The sequence below is a fragment of the Anolis sagrei genome, chromosome 3, assembly GCF_037176765.1.
Source record: "Anolis sagrei isolate rAnoSag1 chromosome 3, rAnoSag1.mat, whole genome shotgun sequence".
NCBI lineage: Eukaryota > Metazoa > Chordata > Lepidosauria > Squamata > Dactyloidae > Anolis > Anolis sagrei.
The window spans coordinates 87,903,187-87,924,903 of NC_090023.1; the positions used below are offsets into that span (position 1 = coordinate 87,903,187).

The 21,717-nt window shown below is 38.4% G+C and overlaps 2 protein-coding genes across 3 annotated transcripts in view; one reads left to right on the forward strand and one right to left on the reverse strand.

Annotated features, from left to right (window-relative positions):
• Positions 1-16,306, forward strand: part of SMPX (small muscle protein X-linked) — a 38,556-nt gene extending 22,250 nt beyond the window's left edge. The window contains exon 5 of one of the 2 annotated variants that reach the window (XM_067466780.1): positions 15,523-16,302. The gene's annotated coding sequence lies outside the window, so the exon portion shown is untranslated. Of the gene's footprint in view, positions 1-15,522 lie in introns of both variants that reach the window. The other variant, XM_060770098.2, reaches the window with a different exon arrangement.
• The window catches only part of CNKSR2 (connector enhancer of kinase suppressor of Ras 2), a 211,685-nt gene continuing 192,452 nt past the window's right edge, over positions 2,485-21,717 (reverse strand). The window contains exon 21 of the mRNA XM_067466778.1: positions 2,485-2,530. Coding sequence (XP_067322879.1) covers positions 2,520-2,530 — 11 coding nt within the window. The 3' untranslated portion in view covers positions 2,485-2,519. The remainder of the gene's footprint in view (positions 2,531-21,717) is intronic.

Below are 21,717 nucleotides of genomic sequence, written 5' to 3' on the forward strand. Positions count from 1 at the left end.
ACCCTTTTTTCTCCCTCCTATTGAGTTAATGAAGTGCAAGAGCAATTGTTTCCAATCTGAAACAATGCAGATGACCTTAACACTGCAATTCATGCATGACCAAGATTTAATTTTAAATTCTCACTTTGTATTTGAACTAGTGCCTGGCATATATCTGGTATCCCTTGTTTTCCTTCTCCTGAAAAGTGGTGAAATGTTTCTCTGCATACACACACAGCTAAATTCATCTCCAGAAATAACATACCTGCAGCCATTCCTGTTTCCTCAAGGAGGCACTCAAGTTTTAGTTATTTAAAATGAAGCCTACAAATTTCATTGCAGTTTTAATATGTGCAGTAGCTGTGACTAGAACCTTTTATTTTATTGTTTTATTTTTTAATTCTAGTCTATTTTATTTTTGTAGCCTGTTCTTCTCCGCAAAAAGTGCAGTATGGCTAAAAACATCTATAAATACAACATCACGTACAAACACCTTTAAAACCATAATTTAAAATTCACATCAACATAATAGAACATATAGTAAAACTAACTTATTGTTCATTTAGATGTCATTTTGATTTTTACTTTGGTTCAAACTTTGTATTTTAATTACTTTTAAAAGTTCTTTTCAGCAGTGTTTGCTGCAATGCGTCTTCAGCGCTAGTTCTTTCTTGGAAATTCATTTGCACAAATTAATCTCATTTTCTCATTTAAGTATCAAAACAGAACAAGCTATTCAGCTCTTTTTTGAAATTTGGCCTTCTGGGTTTCCCTAACAACCAGAAATGTATCCTCCCCCCCCCCCCCCACACCATTTCAAAATAAACTAATAATGTAAATTCACAATATGTTCTTGCCACTTGTCCAACACTGTGAAGACAACACACTGCTTTGTTTGGATATTATTGGTTCTGGTAATGGTTTGGGATTTGGAGACAGATAAAAAAAACTACTTTCACAGCCCCACTGTGCTAACAATGCTGTGTAGGAGGAGGTATCTGGGTAGGTGTTCAAAATTACTGAGGATTAATGGCCAAGTGTTTATTTGAGGAACAATGTAAATATATTCACAGTAAATTGAAGCCTGCAACAAATGCTGTTAGAGCCAGTTGTTCTCTATACCATCTTCTCATCCATTTAATCTCCTCCACCCTTTCCTCTCTCTCTCAACTACCAATGAATTATGGTATCTTCACTATATCAACACTCATTTTATGCTCCTGTCAACTCCACCTCATCAACCAGAGTTTGGAAATGTAACTTTTTTTGGATTACAGCTCCCAAAATCTGCCCGACAGCATAGCAGATTGACCTAAATCATGCAGCTGTCTGAAAGTAAGTATTGGAGTATGTACCAAAATTCATAACTTAATTGAATGTTTATTGAATTCTCTTGACTGGCAAGGGGATAGTGCCATTCACTAATCTAGTTCAAGAGGGCCAGGTAAGCCCATGTGAGCTATGTAGTCACCTGGTCTTGAGTGTGTATACCTAAAGGCAGATGCTGTTCAACAGTCTCCCTTATGGAGTTAGCCAAGATGTGATGCTGGAGACTTCTCAACATGTTGGACATTCGGCCTTATCAGGAGGGCTGAGGACATAATGTCTCCCATAACAACCATAAATCTGTCCCAAATAACTTCGCTTATGTTACAGTGCACACACTGGACCTACAACCTCATCAGGTGGTCTGTTTTACCCGTCATACACTATTTCTTCTCTTTCACCACAGAGCCCTTCCCATGATGCACATGAACTTCTAGAGAGGCTCTGTGGTGAAAAAGGAGAGAAAGCAGCGCATGCCGACGCTGCAGCAACAAAGGAGGCTTCCCATGTTGTCTTAGGAGGAATGGAGGAAGTTGGGTGACGATGCTTTCCCCCATGGGATGGTGATCCAGGTAAGGTGGGTGATGCAGAGCATGGAGTGATGGGTTCTCCAGGTCCCCCTGCTGGGACCCCCATGGATTTGCCATGATGCATGGAGAATCCTTAGTCTACTGTGATAAGGTCCTTTGTCTTTTATGTTAGGTGGGAGACAATAACCTTTGCACAGAGGAACAGTCTGTAATTCCATTGGCTTGGACAGATCACAACCTGGTGGGTTTAGAATCACTAAGTTCTGTAGGACTGACAACCAATTAAGATGGTCTACCCCAGGAGGCTGATTGATCTGGATGTTTTTCATGGGAAGTTTTCTTAGGAGGCAATTATGTCAAAAGTTAGTTGACCTTTGCAATGGAGTAATGACCAGGTCAGTCGATAAAATTGAAAATTCTCTCCCATGGAGAGGAACCAAAATAGTTTCTTGATTTACTAAGGAAATGGTAGTTAAACTAGCAGAATAGAAACAAGCAAGTCTGATCAAATATGGGTGGAGCTCATAAAAAGTTAACTGTGCATTTTACCTTGAACTTATCAATCAGTCCCAAATGATAAGGCTCTTACATTTTGACCTCCAAGAGGAGAATACTCTGCAGACAAAATCTCTTGATTCCATTTAATGCTGGTTTTTGTTGTGGGTCCTGCTTCTCAGAACCCTTTCAATTTGTGGCTGAGGGGGAAAAGGAAGGGGAATGAGGTTGTTAGGAATGGTGGGAGTTGGAGTCCAAAACACCCAGAGGGGCAAAGTTTAAAATTTAAATTACAATATATTTCATTTTAAAATGATTAATGCATTACAGTTCTTGCACATTAGAATGATGATTCATTATACCTGTAGGCTAGGTCTGACCAGCTGATGATGAGTTTTGGTGGCAATAGCTTTTATCATATCCCTCTTCTATCAGTCATTTAACATTTGGGCTCATTTTGTATTATTTCTTGCCAGCTACAAAGCGCACTGTGTTATACATATTCCAGAGCTTGATGTGAGGCCCTTTCCTTCCATATTGTATGTGTCAAGGCAGAGCTGAAAGGTACTTTCTCTTGGCAGAATGCTTGTATGAGCTCCTGTGGTACAAGTAGTAGCCATGATTTGCTAAAAAATGAATGTTCAGGGAACTGGAACTTCAAGTTTAGACAGGAAGGCTGGGCGATAGCTGCATGATGCATGTGGGATGAATTATTTATCATAATGCACAGGTGTGTAGCGAATTTGTTACTCTGTGTGAAAATTTTAGTGTATAGATCTATGTTCGCAGGGGGCAGATAAGGAAGATTATAGACAGGAGAGGATAGCAACAGAGGGACCGGATTTATTTGCATATGGAGGCTGATTGGTCATATGCAGATTAGCATAGCCCCAGGATTTCAAAAGGTTGGGAGACAAAATGACAGTTGGGAAGAGCAGGGCCGAACATTCTAAAGGGGCGGAGTTAAGTTCAAAAAGGAGGGGAGTTAGAGAGAGAGTTTAAAAAAAAGAGAGTTAGTTGAGTAAGGATTGCAGTTTGTGAAGGACAGAGAGTTAGGGATTCCTGTTCATGAATGGTAGTTAATAAATCCTGTTAGAAAAGTAAGCTGCTAGTCAAATAGAGTACAGGTTTTGAGAACCTAAAGAAAAGCCAGTGGTGCTTGAATCGGAAAGTAATTTTAGTCCTGTATGTGTAAAGCAAATATCATCTTGATAAATGAGAAACATTGAAAGCCTATTTCAGGAGAGTGCAACAAGTATATATACGTGACTGGAACCCAAGTTTGCAACAAAAATAGTAATTGTAACCACAATCGTTTGGAGCTTGAAATTTTAAATAAACTTGTTACTTTGTTTCATACAAGAGAGACTCAAGCCTGTGTTTCCAAGCCAAGAGGCTTCTGCTTTATAACACTCATAGCAATTCAGATATTAAAGATTCGGCAGAGGACTGCACATAGGTGCATGCTTCTTTACACAAACTGGTGTCCTCCCTCCCTGGCCCTACAAGGTGTTTTCTACTGACAGTAGCAAAGGCATTCTGTATTGTGATAGTACATTGTGCATCATGCATTATGGTTGCATATTGTGCACTGAAAATTTTGCATTGCAGAAGAGCACCCAATCATTGACTTGTGTTGCACACTGCTGCTATTCTTCATGGGCACTGCATAGTGCTGGTGCACCATTATGCTGTGGGGATATGGGACTATAGCCGTAGTGTCAAATTTATGGTTGGTAACATGGGAATGAACTTTGTTGATCCCATATTGGTAGAAAATTGAGCTACGAAATCTATACATGCATAAATTCTTACAACTTCTGCACTGGCAGACTTAGGCTAGATATGGTGTTCTCAGACTTGCAAATGTACATATATCTCCTGAAAATTTTCCCTGACTGTTTTCTGCAACATTTTATATAAAGGGTGAGAATAAAGTTATGGGTTGAAATTGTAAAATACATGATAGCAGGTACTCATGAAACAGCAGCCTTAGGTTGGAAAGAGCAAAGGAAATTGAAACTTTAAAATGGTATGAATATTTATCAAATGATATGCTCCAAGATTACATCACTGAAAGGAGAATTAAATATATGAATGCACATCCTAAGGAGAAATGCCATTACCGCTCAAGCAGGGAGCTTTGAGATGGTTGAACAGAAGCTCTCCGAAGTTCTAGGTGCTCTAACTGCCTATTACAGGGAAAACCAACTGATCCCTAATCCATTTAAAACACAGACATGTGCCTTTCACCGTAAGAACAGACAAGCATCCCGAGAAATGAAGATCACCTGGGAAGGAATCCCACTGGAGCATTGCAGCACACCCAAATACCTCGGAGTCACTCTGGACCGTTCTCTGACCTACAAGAAGCACTGCCTGGACATCAAACAAAAAGTGGGTGCTTGAAACAATATCATATGAAAGCTGACTGGCACAACCTGGGGATCACAACCAGATACAGTGAAGACATCTGTCCTTGTGCTATGCTACTCTGCTGCTGAGCATGCATGCCCGGTGTGGAACACATCTCACCACGCTAAAACAGTGGATGTGGCTCTTAATGAGACATGCCGCATTATCACAGGGTGTCTGCACCCTACACCACTGGAGAAATTACACTGCTTAGCCGGTATTGCACCACCTGACATCCGCCGGGAAGTAGCAGCCAATAGTGAAAGGATCAAGGCAGAGACATCTCCAGCTCATCCCTTGTTTGGGTATCAGCCAGCACGTCAACGACTTAAATCAAGAAATCGTTTTCTTAGATCTACAGAGACACTCGCTGGAACACCTCAGCAAGTGAGAGTTCAAAAGTGGCAGGCTCAAACCCAGCACCTCAATCCGTGGGTGATACCAGATGAGAGACTCCCCCCTGGGCACACAGAAGACTGGGCGACTTGGAAGGCGCTGAACAGACTGCGCTCTGGCACCACGAGATGCAGAGCCAATCTTAAGAAATGGGGTTACAAAGTGGAATCCACGACATGCGAGTGCGGAGAAGAGCAAACCACTGACCACCTGCTGCAATGCAACCTGAGCCCTGCCACATGCACTATGGAGGGCCTTCTCGCGACAACACCAGAGGCACTCCAAGTGGCCAGATACTGGTCAAAGGACATTTAATCAGCTACCAAGTTTGCAAAATTTGTGTGTCTTTTTTCTTTTATCTGTTTGTTTTGTTCTGTTAGAAATGTAATACAATGTTCTGGTTGCGGATGACACGAAAAATAAATAAATAAGGAGAAAAGAGTCAAAATGGAATGGGCTTATAGCTTGAGTAAAAGGGAAAGGAAATACAAGGAATTTAATCAGACATTCTTCATGACCAAACAAAATAATACAAAGAGCAAAGGTACAACTGTTTCTGGAGGGAGGAAGAGGGAAGGGGGAAAATTATAAGTAGCAGATAAGTATTAAAATGTAAAGGATAGGACAACAGGAATCATTTTTTAATTTTTTTTATTTACTAGCCGTCCCCTGCCACGCGTTGCTGTTGCCCAGTCTATGTATATGTGTTTTGTGTGTGTGTGTGTGTGTGTGTGTATGTGTGTGTGTATTTGTGTATATGTGTATTTATGTAGTTTTGCGCATATGTTGTAATGTAATGTATTTTTATTTTATTTCTTGACTTTTAAAGTCTTTTCCACTGTGTTTTTCAGTGTTTTTATGTGTGATGGTCACTTGTTGGCCTGAAAGGTGTATTGTGTCCAAATTTGGTGCCAATTCATCCCATGGTTTTTGAGTTATGTTCATCCCACAAATGAACATTACGTTTTTGTTTTATTTACATCCCTCCATACAGAGACTCAAAGCAGCTCATAATGAACAGAGGCGGCCCTAGATAATTTTCAACAGTAAGAAAACAGTATTTTGGTGCCCCCCACAACCAATCATTGATATATATTTTCCGTTCATCGTGGGAGTTCTGTGTGCCATATTTGGTTCAATTCCATCATTGGTGGAGTTCAGAATGCTCTTTGATTGTAGGTGAACTATACATCCCAGTAACTACACTTGCCGCACTTGCTCCCTTGCCTGGCCCGCTTTGGGTCCGGAGGCATGCCTGAAGACCCCGGCGTGTACACCAAAAGTCACCTCTTCTCCTGACTTTCTCCTCAGCCATTGGGACCGAGAGAGAGGGAGAGAGAGAGGTGGAGATGCCCACCTTTCCTGAAGGTAGGCGCAAAAACAAAGGAGGGAGCGGAGGTGGGAGATACCTCCAGCCAGAGGGGCTCTCTCTCTCTCTCTCTCTCTCTTGGCGGTCCTCAAGTGGTGGTCGAGGGGCATTTACAGAGGCGCCTCTGCGCCCCTGGCAAAAAAAAGGTGTTCTGCGACCGCTTACTTCGTGTAATGGACGAACCGCCCCTGATAATGAAATACATTACAATACAACTTAAAATATACAACTATACAACAATAAAACAGTATTATCATTATATATTATTATATATTATCAGTAGTATTATCATTAATGTGTTAGTATTATTATATTACAATACATTATTATTATTATTATTATTATTATTATTATTATTGTATAATATATACCAGTATACTATACTACTAGTATTATATAATATATATTGTATTATATCATAAGTTGTAGTATATATAATATATATTATATTACAACATTATATTACAATCATCAGAATGTTACAAGAATATATGGGGATTTTTTGTATATAACCCAATAAAAACATAATTTAAAAACACTTTATATTTTATTTTTGCTTCCCCTGATTACGTAATACAAAAAAAGTCAGATTTTCTACAGCAGCAGAGAGCAAATCCTCTGCTCATCACTGGTCTACATACATCTGTTGCTTAGGAACAACAAGGACTGAAAAGAAAACCGAAGGATCCATAATTGCATGTGCTTTCTACAAGCTTACGAAATAGATGGAACAACCTGAAGCTACTTAGGTTGTGTGTCTGCTGTGCATCTTATGTAGCTTGGCTCATAGCGAGAATTAAAAGTGCGCATTAAAAACTAGGGATTGTTAACTAGCAATAAATGACTAAGACCAATGTTATTAATTCGACTTATACTAGTAACTTTAAAACATCTGCAGTATGACTCCCGTATCCATTAGAGAAGAGTTCCAAGACCTCCCGTGGATACCTAAAATCATGGATAATATCAAATCCTATATTTTGTTTATGCTTGGGCTGGAATCTTAACATAGAATTGCACTAGAAGACCTAAACATTTCTGAGGCAGGGCTATTTTTGGAAGTGTTGATAAGAGAAATCGCGGATATCAAAATTGGGAATATGGGGTTTGTGTTGTATTGCATTGGAATTGTCTGAACCTGCGTATTATTTTTAACTGCCATTCTTACTGTTGCATCCAATAATATCTTATGTCAATGAGACAATGGGCTCACTGAGTGTTTTTAGCTGAAAAATATAATTATCCTATCATGCAAACCATCTAATTAAACCAATGCTCCCTAACACTTCACTTTATCTTCTCTCACAAAGGAAAATATCTTTTGCTTACTAAATAACAAATGTGGTAGTATTGCATACATCCATGGAACCTGATGACTGAATTCCTCTTGGTTTTTCCAACTTAAAATAGAGCGATTGAATGTGAGCCAACACAGGTGAATGTAATTGATTGAATTAGTCTAGTAAGGATTAATAATAGGAATTTAGATATATTAAAAATGATGATAGGATGTGCACTGGATTGTTCTAAATAAGGACATGGCTGTCGCAATCCAGAAAAAAAAACATTTAGAGGAATAAGACTTATATTGTGGGGAGGCAGAGAAATTAATGTTTTTTGTGTCTTAATCATAATGCAAGAATTTCACGTCTATTTTACCTTCACTCTACAAACTTCTGTTTTTTTATTTCACTGAAAGTGCATCCACACTTTAGAGTCAATGCAGTTTGACAGCATTTTAACTGTCATGACTTAATGCTGTAGGCTCATGGGATTTATAGTTTCATAAGACACAAGCACTCTGGCAGAAAAGGCAAAAAATACAACTCCCACAATTCCATAGCATTGAGCCATGGCAGTCAAAATGGTATCAGACTGCATTAATTCAACAGTTTAGATCAGTAGTTCCCAATCTTTGGGCCTCCAGGTGCTTTGGACTTCAACTCCCACAAATCCTAACAGCTGCTAAGATGGATGGGATTTCTGGGAGTTGTAGGTCAAAACACTTGGAGGCCCAAAGGTTGGGAACCATTGGTTTAGATGCACTCTGAGTTAAGTAATGCACTGTGATGAACCGATATACTAAACACACATATTTGAAACTAGTGGTGTTATGTCTGGGTAGACACACATAATCACACTTTGTCCTTTCCTCGTAAAGTTTTAGTTGTCAAATGCGTTGTTTGAACCCTCATAATCGTATCTTATTAACTGAAAACAGTAAATTGGTTTGCAAACTAATGTGCTATTCTACAAATGGATTACTGCCTTTTCCTTCTTACTCAGAGTGACATACAAATGGGATTTAACAGTACAATTAAATAACTACTTATCACTTTTCTTACTCCAAACCATTTAAATGTGTGTGTGTTTTAAATGGGCCATCTACACTAGCTGGGACAGTGATGAGTAATGCATCTAAAAAAGGGATCAGCTGAAGAGTAAACATCACATGAGCTCTGGCTTAGATTCTTGTTGACTGGGAAACATTTCATGCATCTTTGGGCACAAGGCATATCATTGCTTTCTCTCCATTGGAAATGTTTGAAAAACCAAGCTCAGGTTTAATTCTAATAATGTATGCAAAGGCCATGTATAAGGTAGCAAGACAACATACTTGAAAATAATATGATAAAGATAGCTACTAAGGCATAAATATAACCCCCGCGTCTGTGTGAATCTTATGTCAGTCTTTAATTACATGGCACACATCGGCTAAAGTAACTCTGTCTAGACTTTGCTCTACTTTTCTAGTCTTGGTGGTATTATTATGCTCTCATTCTGAAATCCATATGGACAGATAAAGTTTCGGTCTAAATACAGAACTCCATATTCTTTGCGTGTTTTTAATTATTTATCATTTTAAACTATTTTTTTAAAAAATCATTTTTATTTTTACAAGCATATTTTAAAAGTAACTGAAGAATTTTTAGTAATAATTTTGTTTTAGTAGAATGTGACACCTCATATCTGTGGGGGTTTTGTTCCTGAGGTGACCATGGAAACAGGGAACTGGATAATAGGAATTTTATTTGTCCTACAAGGTGATTCTGTAGTATCGCCTCACCAAGGCATATCATAGAATCAATTGGAGGACCTGTAAAATCCTAGAAAGGACATATTTTGTCAGATGCAGGCAGATGAAATCATGGATACCAGTCCAAAGGAATATTGTGACATACTCCTTTGTGGAAGTGCTACTATAAAATGAACATCACTTGATATTTCAGAAGTGGTTTGCGAAAGCCTGACATGCAAGCCGTAATTCAACAGTGGAATGACCAGGACAATGATGTGTGTGTGTGTGTGTGTGTGTGTGTGTGTAGGCTATATGTAAATGTATACATATAGCACAAAAGAAGCTATAATCTGATAACCCTTCAGTTTAAAATCAATTGAAAATTAGTCTTGTCTGCAGCAAAATTCTTATTCACTAAAGCAATGGGCCGTGTGGGATTCTTTCTTTGGAACATATATACACACATTAGAATCACAGGGAATATAGACTGATAGCAGTCGATTATGAAAGAGTTAGGGAGTAGAAATGATTATAATACTGTGTTCAGTTACACACAAATTCTAAAAATGATGCACTTATTGGTTTATGCCACTGTTTTCCTTGATCATCTGCAGACATAGTATTCAAGATGAAAGTCATTCCATGACTGGAGTTCGATGGCAGAAATATGGAAAATATTTCCATGCTATATTTTTCCCATGGCTGGGACACAAAGAGGGTGTCTTTGACAGATCCCACCGTTTGGAAATAAAAATAGAAGGAGAGGAACTCCTTTGAATACAGAATTTCTCCTTCATCCGCAAGACTGGTATCTGTAGTTTCATTTTTCCAAAATATGTCAGCATTTTTTTCTGTTCCCCAATGCAACTCAATGGTAGTCTTTGGCCAAAAATCCTTCATTTTCCATAGGGTTCAATAGTATCCATTATTTCATATATCCATGCTATGCCTGAGAATGTATACACAGATGATACAAAGTTGTACTATATCAAGATCTTAAGCCAGTGGTTCTCAACCTTCCTAATGCCATGACCCCTTAATACACTTCCTCGTGTTATGGTGACCCCCCTCCCCCAATCATAAAATTATTTTTGTTGCTACTTCATAACTGTCATTTTGCTGCTGTTGTGAATTATAATGTAAATATCTGGTATGCAGGATGTATGTTCATTCACTGGACCAAATTTGGCACAAGTACCCAATATGTCCAAATTTGAATACTGGTGGGGTTGGTGGGGCGGGGGTTGATTTTATCCCGTGGGAGTTGTAGTTGCTGGGATTTATAGTTCACCTACAATCAAAGAGCATTCTGAAGTCCACTAATGATTGAATTGGTCCACACAGAACCCCCATAACCAACAGAAAATACTGTTTTCTGATGGACTTTGGTGACCCCTCTGACACCCCCTTGCGACCCCTCCAGGGGTCCCGACCCCCAGGTTGAGAAACACTGTCTTAAGCTATTTGGGGCTTTAAATATTATTGTGGGCACCTTTAATTAAAAATATATTGGCAGCCACTGTAATTACTATAAAGCTGGTATTATGTTTTCTATATGGCATTCTGGGCAGCAGTCTAATTGTTGTATTTTGCACTCATAACAGCATCTATGTCCATTTCAAGATTAGTCCCACATGGAGCTAATGAGTGTGTGGACTATTGTGGATAGGTTGTCCCTGTCATGAAAAAGGCATAGCTGGTGGTGGGCAAAAGTGTCCCTAGACCAGTGGTTCTCAACCTGTGTGTCCCCAGGTGTTTTGGCCTTCAACTCCCAGAAATCCTAACAGCTGGTAAACTGGCTGGGATTTCAAGGGAGTTGTAGGCCAAAACACCTGGGCACCCACAAGTTGAGAACTACTGCCCTAGACATTTCCAACAAATTTTAACTGGCCACAGGGCATCTGAACCTGTGCAGAATGCAAACCGCTCATAGTTTAGGAGTATTTGTTTAGACCGCCGCACAAGAGGGCCTCACTATAGCCCTCTACCAGGCTGCCGTGGCTCCAGTTGATTTATTGTTGTTTGCTGTTTGTTTGTTTTGGCAACAAATGTTTGCCACTTTGTTCCTTTTGTCTGCAAATTGCCCCGAGTCCCTTTGGGGAGATAGGGTGGTATTATTATTATTATTATTATTATTATTATTATAAATTACTTTAAGTTAGTAAATTTCTTCCAGTGGGGAGAGGAGAAAGTTTAGATCTGGTCTAACTGCATTCTTTCCTCATCTCACTCTTGCTTTGGATAAACTGTCAGCAGAGTAGCTCCGCTGACAAATCTCTCTGTTGGCAAGGCTCTGAGATGAGCCTGTAAAAGAGAGATCTGCTAGTAAATTGACATTTTTTCCTGGCAGAAGAGATATGTGCATAATCCTAATAACCTAAAATGCCCATATCTTTGATCCAGGATTGCACTGTAGATTGGGGTGCGGCATTTGCTCTTAAATTGTACTTTTTTTTTTTTACTGTCAAACCACATATTGTGTTAGCTTTATCCAAAAATTCTTAGATAAGAGACCATAGCACTAATAAACCAATACATGCATATAATACATCAAAAGTGTGATGGGAAAACGTATTCATGGGTATATCCTGCTGTATGTGTGCATATAGATGTATACTCCATTGGCTTCTTTTTTTTTTCATTGTTTTTAGAGCAGTTTGTCAGTTGTAGGGCACATTATGTTCTTAACGGTAAGAGTACAGTATTGAGCTAATATGCACTTAAAACTGAGGACAAGGTTTGTTCTTCTTGGCATCAGTGTCATTTCATCCACCCACAACTGCAGAACTCAGTATTCAGAAATGTTCACTGTTCAGGAGAGAAAACAGCTAAGGAACATTTCCAAATGAAACTACAGGGAGAATTTGTGTAGGCAGAGTGCAATTACTCAGACTGGAATGCAAGTACATTTGTGTACACCAGGATCTCTCAAGCAAACTTTAGACGTTTAATACTTTCTCTCTCCTTCCTTACAACTTTCAAATGTAAGGGAACAGTCATGTAGTGGTTAGAGTATCACAGTAGGAGACCCAGCTCCATTCTGTTGTGGAATATGCTGGGTCTCCCTCAGCCATACCAATCTCCCACAGTTTTTAAGAGGACTGGAGGAATTCTGTACTGACAGAACAAATAACTAGTCAAGCTTCAAGAATATACTAAATTTTGCAAGGAAATAAATTTGCAAAATCCAAGAAACAGACTTGTATGGGAGTCATATTTAAGAACAGATATACTAAAGAAAACCATGAGCTACAGTTAAGACACCACCATCCTATGAATCAGTCTCTGTCCCTTTTTAAAAATATTCATAAATGGTATTATTGTCTAGTTAAACTACTGTACATAAAATGAATAATGGTGTATCAAAGCTATGCCTAAGGCGTGGTACAATAGGTAATTGGCAACATACCCACAAGAGTTAGTTTCTGAAAGAAAACATTAAAATGGATTAAACCAGTATGCTTTATTATTTTTATTTTTGTCGTGTCAGGAGCGACTTGAGAAACTGCAAGTCGCTTCTGATGTGAGAGAATTGGCCGTCTGCAAGGACGTTGCCCAGGGGACACCCGGATGAATTGATTTTTTTTTATCATCCTTGTGGGAGGCTTCTCTCATGTCCCTGCATGAGGAACTGGAGCTGATAGAGGGAGCTCATCCGCCTCTCCCTGGATTTGAACCTGCAACCTGTCGGTCTTCAGTCCTGCCGGCACAAGGGTTTAACCCACTGCGCCACCGGGGGCTCTGCTTTATTATTAAAAACCATATTTGAAAAGGAAAAAGGAAGACTGTGTATAACACTCTTGTTAAGCGCTACATTAGAAATAGTGAAATCATGGAAATTATTAAAAGGTAGGTAATGTGTGTCCTATAGCAATATCTGCAAAATTAACATATGTAGATTAGCAAAAGGAGAAATCAAACAAGATATGTTTGAAGCAATTTGGAAGCCTATTAATGTTTTTGTTACTTTTCCAAACCTGGGAATGAAATCTTCACTTGATCTTGCATCTTTCTGGAAGTATGTTGAATCTAATGAATCATATACAGTCCATTGCACAGTATAGAACATCAAATATTATTTATAACAATCATGGTTGATGGAAACATATATATGTAGGTGGATCAACGAACATACACTTCAACTGTCTTGGTTTGCAAAGACAGTCCCAATTAATCTGCAGTAGTCTCATTTTCACCAGCTTTAAAAATATCCCTCATTTCTCTTCCTTTCACTTACCTTTTTTTTTTCCTTGGCTTACTTCAAAATGAGTTCAAAATGCAAACAGAGGTTACACTCAAGTAGCTTAGAAGGGAGAGGAACAGACACAATCTTGGCCTTCCTAAGAGACTGACAAAAGCAAACTGCTGCAGCCTCTCACATTTTGTCTGCTTTTCTTCATTACTTTTGCTATCTTAATCACACTGTGATGTTGCTTGGCTGCTCATGTTTCAGTTTTAATATCTGAAGTGTTGACTGATATGCACAAACTGTGACCCAACACAATAATCAGCATAGTATTGTGATCTTCCTACCATTTGATAAGTCTTGATCTTTACTCTCTTCAGCCAACAACAATAGAGGCTGCTCATCCAGATATATGTGGGTTATATTTCATTCTGTGGACTGGAGTTTATGCAAGGCTTGTACAGAACAAAACATTTTCCCTTCCAGTTTTTGGCTCCAGTTCTTTGGAGTATCTGGAAAGATGTAGATTCAAAACCTAGCAAAGGAGATGCTAAAATTAAGAGAACTGGCTTAAATGTACAGAGTCAGGTTTTGCAAAGTGTAAGGGACAGTGGGGGTTTACTGAGTTTGCCTTTTACTGAAGCAAAAGATCATGATATTGTGAGCAATCCCAATATAGATTGGGGGGTTTTCCCATTTTTATTTTTAATATATACACATAAAATCACACTCTGATCCCAAATCAATTGTGCATACATATAAAAGCCAGGACTGATTTTCAGACAAGTCTCTGATATCAAGAAAGTTTTTGAAAAGCTTAATGCCTGAAGTCAAGAAGTAGGGGTAAAGCAGGAAAAGACATTTCAGTTCCTGGCACCAGTGTAGTCTTTGATGTACAAATCAACCCTTGCTGTTGACTAGGTAAATTTGGATGAACATGGGAATTCTGTTCCTTTCCTTGTCTAGCCATATCTTCACAATATCACTACAGATGATCTAAAGCAGTGGTTCTCAACCTGTGGTCCGTGGACCACCAGTGGTCCCCAAGAATGAAAATAAGGTCCGCAGCCTCACCATTACTACACTGTTTGCCTTGAAACCACGCGGTAACAAGAGTGACTGTTCTCACAAAACCCTCTTATAGTGCCAAGGCAACTGGAATGTTGGAAGGGGAGAGGCTGACTACCCACGAAAGATTAATACTACCACATCAGCTCTAGATTATTAAATATGGTTTTCTATGGGTGAGCAGATGGTGACTACTGGATGGCATATGTTCTGTATCAGAAACTAGAGCTGATATGGTCTATCCAATGCAATTTTCTGAATCAGCATCCCAAATAACCAAACCAAATCTAAAGTTGACCCAAAACTGGTTCATAAACCTTTTGGTAATAATGGTGGAGAGTGGCTCCTGTTCAAATGGTCCCTGGTCAAAAAAGGTTGGGAACCACTGATCTAAAAAAAGTATGTCCCTGGCATATTGACCCAGTAGGGGCATTGATCTACATGATTCATTGGCTCCAACACAGAGACAAAGATACACAACCAAACCACCCATGTACCTAATAAGACCTGGAGAAAGCATCCCATTTTCATAGATGGCAGATTCTGAGTTCAGCTTTTCACAGCCAGCAGAATCTTTTTAGTAACAGATGAATAGTGGTGACAATGTTACATTGGAATGGGCATATGCATGATTAGCGTGACTCGTGGTGTTTGTCTCTCTGTATAAGAGTATATTTTGGAATGCACATGCATTTTCTCCGAATGCACACATGAAATTCATTTTGATTTTATTTTGCAGACCTGTCGAGATGTGAATAGAGCACCTAAATGGACTGTAATCAAGAAAGGCCCCTGAAATACTGTATATATTTATATGACAATCATGTACCTCCAAAGTACAAAACCCTTCATAGAGATATCTTTGCACATTTACTTCAACTTTCCTGTTACCTGTTTTGCTGAATGTAAAATGTGTGGATGATACTACCGCTCAAAAGTTTATTTGTACATATCCAGGAAGTGAATTTCATCATAATAAAAAATAAATGCTGCATCATTTTAAGCAAAGAAATGAAATAAATCTTTTTCATGAAAAAATGTTTACTTTTCTCTTTGTTATGTTGTATTCAAAGCATTCACCAACAATTACCATATGTGTAGTTGTTGTGTGTATATGTTGTATGCATACAGTTAACAGTCATGTATGATGGACATGTTTCCATCACACTTTAAATTCTAAAATCCCATTGACTATCATGGGAAATCTCTATTTAAATGCCCTTATCTTAGTTTGGATTGCGCCCATGGAACTTTATTCATTAAGTGCTAAAGAATGTATGTATATGGAGTGCTGTGAAATAAAGTCAAATTTTTACTGCTATTTTTATAAAAAATCCAAATTTGTCCAAATTATCAAATCTACTATGATGAAATTAATGGTGGACATTCTGACCATATAAAACTTCTATAACCTTCAAGAGGAGACCCACAAAGGTAAGTAGGCTGGAATGATGGAAATTGCCCGGAGTCCCTTTGGGGAGTTTTATCGTTATTAGGCTCTATTGCAGTGGTTCTCAACCTATGGGTCCCCAGATGTTTTGGCTTTCAACTCCCAGAAATCCTAAGAGCTGGTAAACTGGCTGGAATTTCTGGGAGTTGTAAGTCAAAACACCTGGGGACCCACAGGTTGAGAACCACTGCTCTATTGTGTATTATTTCTGGTATCAAGAGCCACATATTCCATTGGATCCATATTCAAATATGTATCTGAATGCTAAATGCCTATCTGCATTGCTATTACTCTGAAGTATCTACATGTTCAGATGTACCTCCTCATCAACATTCCAGTGCAAATAATCACGTGAAGAGTGCATTTTTAATATACATTTGGATGTATTTTCACTCTCAAATAAGAGAAAAGCCAACTTGGTTTTGCTGCCTGGGGTAAATGTCACAATAAGTATGCCAGTGACAAGTATGGGAGAAGCCATGATTTAATAATAGAACCACTTGCTTAATTAAAAGGATGTTTAATATAGTATAGCTGGAAAAGTCCATTTTCACAGATCCTTGGAAAATCGCCATCTTGGTTTTGCTGCCTGGGACAAATGACATGTCCACCACCCGTTCATGTACAAAAGCAAACTGGACTTGAAAATGAATGTTTTCAATGAGGCATCAGACAACATCATTGACCACAGCTGAAAGGTTCAAGGCAAGCTGCATGACACACAGCTGTCTCTTCCATTATAGCCAGCAATTACCACTTGATGCGACCTTCTCATTCTGTATATCAGTAAGCCAATTCTGCAACAAAAATGATAACACTGGACTTGATGCACCAATGGTCCGATTTTGTATAAGACAGCTCCATCTGTCCATAAGCAAATCCTTTCCAAGGGTAACTGTTTCCTTGGAGAACATCTTAAAAAGGGAGAAATCCTGCGAAATAAGAAAACAATGGAACTACTGTAGATATGAGACTGTTCTTTGTCGATTAAAATGTCAACATGTCAATTGCACTTGAGAATTCAGAAACTGGGGGCTCAGAATCTGTGGGCAGAGGCTTTTATTGCAGTCTGGGTACAGACAATATTTGATAGTTTATTAAGAGTCAGAATGTGTTCTACAAACTGGAGGACAAAAAAAAGATGGAATCCTGTTGTATGACACAAATGCATAAGCACCATAATTATAGTGCTGCATAATGACTTCCATCCCAATCCCATCCCGTTAATCCCATCCCTGTTTACGAGGAATACATTCTCTTGTTGATAAGACTGAAATTTGGGGCAGTATTGGCCGCAGTGTTTTGTGCCTTAATTTTCTCCAGATTAGAATGCTGTAATGAATTACTCAGGGCTGCACTTGAGACTTAGTGCAAAACGTAGTAGCCAGGCATTCATCCAATGTACCTTTCAGACATCACATATCCCAGGTCTTCTAGCAACATGTATTGAATTTCAAGGTGTGCTAGCTTTGTCCTGTGGAGCTCTACTGACTTTATGGTGACTATCAAGATTGTATTGTTGCATATGGCTTTTGGACTTTAACTGTTTTAATTGTGCAGATATTCTTAAAACTTTTAAAAAGTAATTTTGATATTGTACATTGCTATGGGAACTCTGGTAGGCTGAATGGTTCTTTGAAAAATAAGTTCATTTTTCTTTCAATAATGGTCAAGATATAAATGTGAAAGGTATTCTCCCTTTTTTTTTGACCTCAGAATTTTTCATATATTAGCAGGACAAAAATCCAATTCTTTACTGAAGAGCCTGTTGAAAGTAACCAAATCTGTATGGAAGATGCTTTTGCAGAACTGGGCAAAGAAATATGGTGATTTCACATATGTGCCAGGCCACATTCCTATCTACTAACAAAGGTCCAGTGCACCCATTGAGCACCATGTTTTTGAATACAGAAACTAAGATTCCCATACATGCTTTCCTGCTTCCTGACTGTAAAATGGTATTTAAAATATAGTATTTATGTTATACTATATTTATTTATTTATTTATTTATACTATATTTTAAAATATAGTAACTTACAATTTACTGACCATTTGTGATACTCAGTATTAATTTTCTTTAGTGGAAGCTTCACTTCACTCTAATGGGAGGACTCGTTCTTGTTTTTCAACAAGCAGACTTTTTCACCATGAAAATAAGTGTAGATTTAATAATTCAACATTTCTAACATGCTGTGCTGCGATTGCTGATGTGCTTGTATAACATCCTGCTATGGCTATACTTTAATACTATTTTAAAGTTCATTCTTTCCCCCTATTATCACAATAAACACTATGGCTGGAATCCTCTTGGTGTCATCTGATTTGTACTTCTTCAGTTGTAGAACCATGGTAGCACAAGTAGATTTCTGCTGACAAAATTATTGTGCAAGCAGTAATGTTGCAAAACTGTATTCTCCAGTGCAAATACAAAATGTGTTCTATATTACCTCTGCGTATTCTCTTTCTATTTCCAGATGCATTTCTCGCTTTCCAAAACTGCTGTAGCTTAATATGGTATCAAACATTTATAATATGCTCTTGAATTATGAGCATGCAAACGTAACACCAGACCAGATAGCACACCAGCTAACTGAGAATGGAAAAACCAACTGCAGCAGAGTAAAGGTGAAAATCAACAGGGTGCCAGGGTTTGAAACTCACCAGTTGTCATCTCCCCTAAACCGGAAAGAGAGAGGCTATTAAGTGATATAAAACTGGTAAAGCATCTGGCCTAGATTACTTAATGATGGAACAAATCAAACACTTGGGCTCCAAAGTTGAAAACTGGCTTTTGAAATTTTACAATCAATGCTTGGCACATGAACAGATTCCCGACTATGGAGGAAAACCAAGATCATTGTCATTTTAAAATCTGGTAAAGATGCCTCCAATGCCAGACACTACCAATCAATCTTGCTCCTATGTCAACTATATAAAGTATATGAGAGGATGCTATTAAATGATTAGGAGCTGTTATTGAACCCCAGCTTATTGCACAACAAGCAGATTTCAGACCACGGAAAAACTTTACAGCCCAAATTCTTAACCTGCCTGAGTTCATTGAGGAAGGGTATGAGAAAGGTTGCACTACCAGAATAGGTTTTGTTGACGTTACGGCAGCCTATGACACAGTGCAACATAGGAAAATGCTGAAGAAAGTCAAAACTGAACACTCTGAAGACTGCCCGGAATCTGCAATTAGTCCAGCGCTCAGCAGCCAGGCTACTGACGGGAGCTGGGTACAGGGAGCACACAACTCCCTTGCTGCACCAGCTCCACTGGATGCCAATTAGCTTCCGAGCAAAATTCAAAGTGCTGATTTTAACCTATAAATCCCTATACGGTTCCAGCCCAGTTTATCTAGTAAGAAGTAAAAAAGATATCCTAAATAAAACCCTAATATATATATATATATACTACAAGAATACATCCACACACAAAAAATAGAAAAAAAGAAAAGAAAAAAGTGACTGTTATTCCATCTTCTTGAATAAAATATTCTTATTATTCAAAAATATAATTTTTTAATTAAAGATAATAAAATTGTCTCTCTTGTTTTTTATATTCGCAAATTGTCCAGATAGTCATGAAGATTGTCCCAATTCGTTCTTTTTATTATTATGCCTGTATTTTTCTTCAACAAAAAAGTCAGTTCGTCCATGTCCTTTATTTCTCTGATTTTTTCCCCACCCAATCCTGTATGGGTGGTACTGAGTCTTGCTTCCACTATCTAGCAAAAACAATTCTAGGGACGGTCATTGTATATGTAAAAAGTTTGTCCTCTTGTTCCGTCAATTGTAAATCCAAATCTGTAAAGCCTAACAAGTAATACTCTGGTTTTCTTGTAAAAGTTCTTTTTAAGATCTTTTGCGTCTCTTCATGAATTACCCTCCAAAACTTTACTGCTTCTTTACAAGTCCACCACATATGGTAGAAGGAACTCACTTGTTCTGAACATTTCCAACATTTATCAGAAACTGTTTTATGGCCACCCCCTTTCAAGCAGCATGAAATACCATGCCTGAAAGGCAAGTGCGCCCATAGGCGAGCAAGCATGCGAGTGAATATTTATTTACTTCTATTTTCTCCTGTCCCCCCACCAACTTTATGATGAAATTACCCAATTTTCTAGCAGATCGTCAATAATCAACTGAAGATAAAAAAAAAAGAAGCATATAATTTAAAGTTGCAGGAGCCCTTAAAAAACAAATTGAAAATTCTGGACTGCAAAAGGCTAGTGTGGTAACATCCTAAAGAGAAATGAACAATCTCTTCTGTTCCTGAAAGCTAGTTTGCTAAGGGAGTTGTGATCATGGTTGATCTTCAACAAAGACCCATTCTTCATTCTTGAGTTGACTTTTTTAAGGATTTAGAAGAAATCAGAGGGAGAATATGCTTGTAGAAAACAGTATTTTCCCTTTGAATACATTTATAAGAATTACTCCAAAACCTCTCTTGGAGATATAGTGCTTTCCCTCATTCTATGGTGAGCTCACTCATTGCTAATTACATTTTAAGCACTCTGTGTGAGAAAGAGGAAGTTAAAGGAGAAAATGTATTTTTCAAGCATTATCAACTCTGCAGTTTTCAGCATCATCTTAGCTTTGATCCTTCTGTTGCATAGCCATTAATTCACTCATCCTTCCTTTAATGCTCAAGGTTATTTAGGATGAATGGAAGCATGCTGTTCTTTCACTCTCTCCCTCTAGATTTGACCTAGCAAATAATCTCTCCTGAGGTCACTTAACTTAACTCTTCTAAATGTCACACATCCATAGATGTACATGTCATTTTGGAGCTTCTGCAGGCTGCCCACGTGCCCAAATAAAAACTCAGTGACTCAGTCCCTACATTGAGAATACTATGATACCATTCTTTTCTAGGAATCTTTCCTGCAAGGAAGGTACTGTTTGACACAAACAGAGCAGCAGCACAGATGGAGCTTTCTTTTAAATGGAAATGGCATTTGGAACACTCCTTACTTAAGATTCTTACCTTGTTTTATTCCTTGCATGAAATAGTTTACTTGAGGAAATGAGGAGTTGGGTAGTTTGAAAGTCAAGAACCAGGGTATCAGTCAGAAGCTGATGAACTAAAATCAGCATGGTGACTTTCAGAAGATTTCTGGAGAGAGGAATAGAGCCAAGTCTCTGAGCTGACTTTGAAGTTTCTCACAGAGTTGGCCATAAATGTTTCCAGTGACCATAGAGCATTTGATAATGCTCTAGAGAGGCTGATTGTTCAGTGTAAGTAGCTTAGATCACATCAACAGAACTGCAAGTATGCTGGGCCTCACCCCAGAAACTCCAGTTCTGGTAGTATGTCTGAGGGAAACCCAACACATCAAAACAAAAGTACTATCAATGGTGATCTTCCAGATATTGGTTACAAAATCCATCATGATTGGCAGTCATATAAATTATTGAGGAGAATGGAATGGGATCTGAACCGCAATAACATCTGGATGAGCCACAGCTTACTCA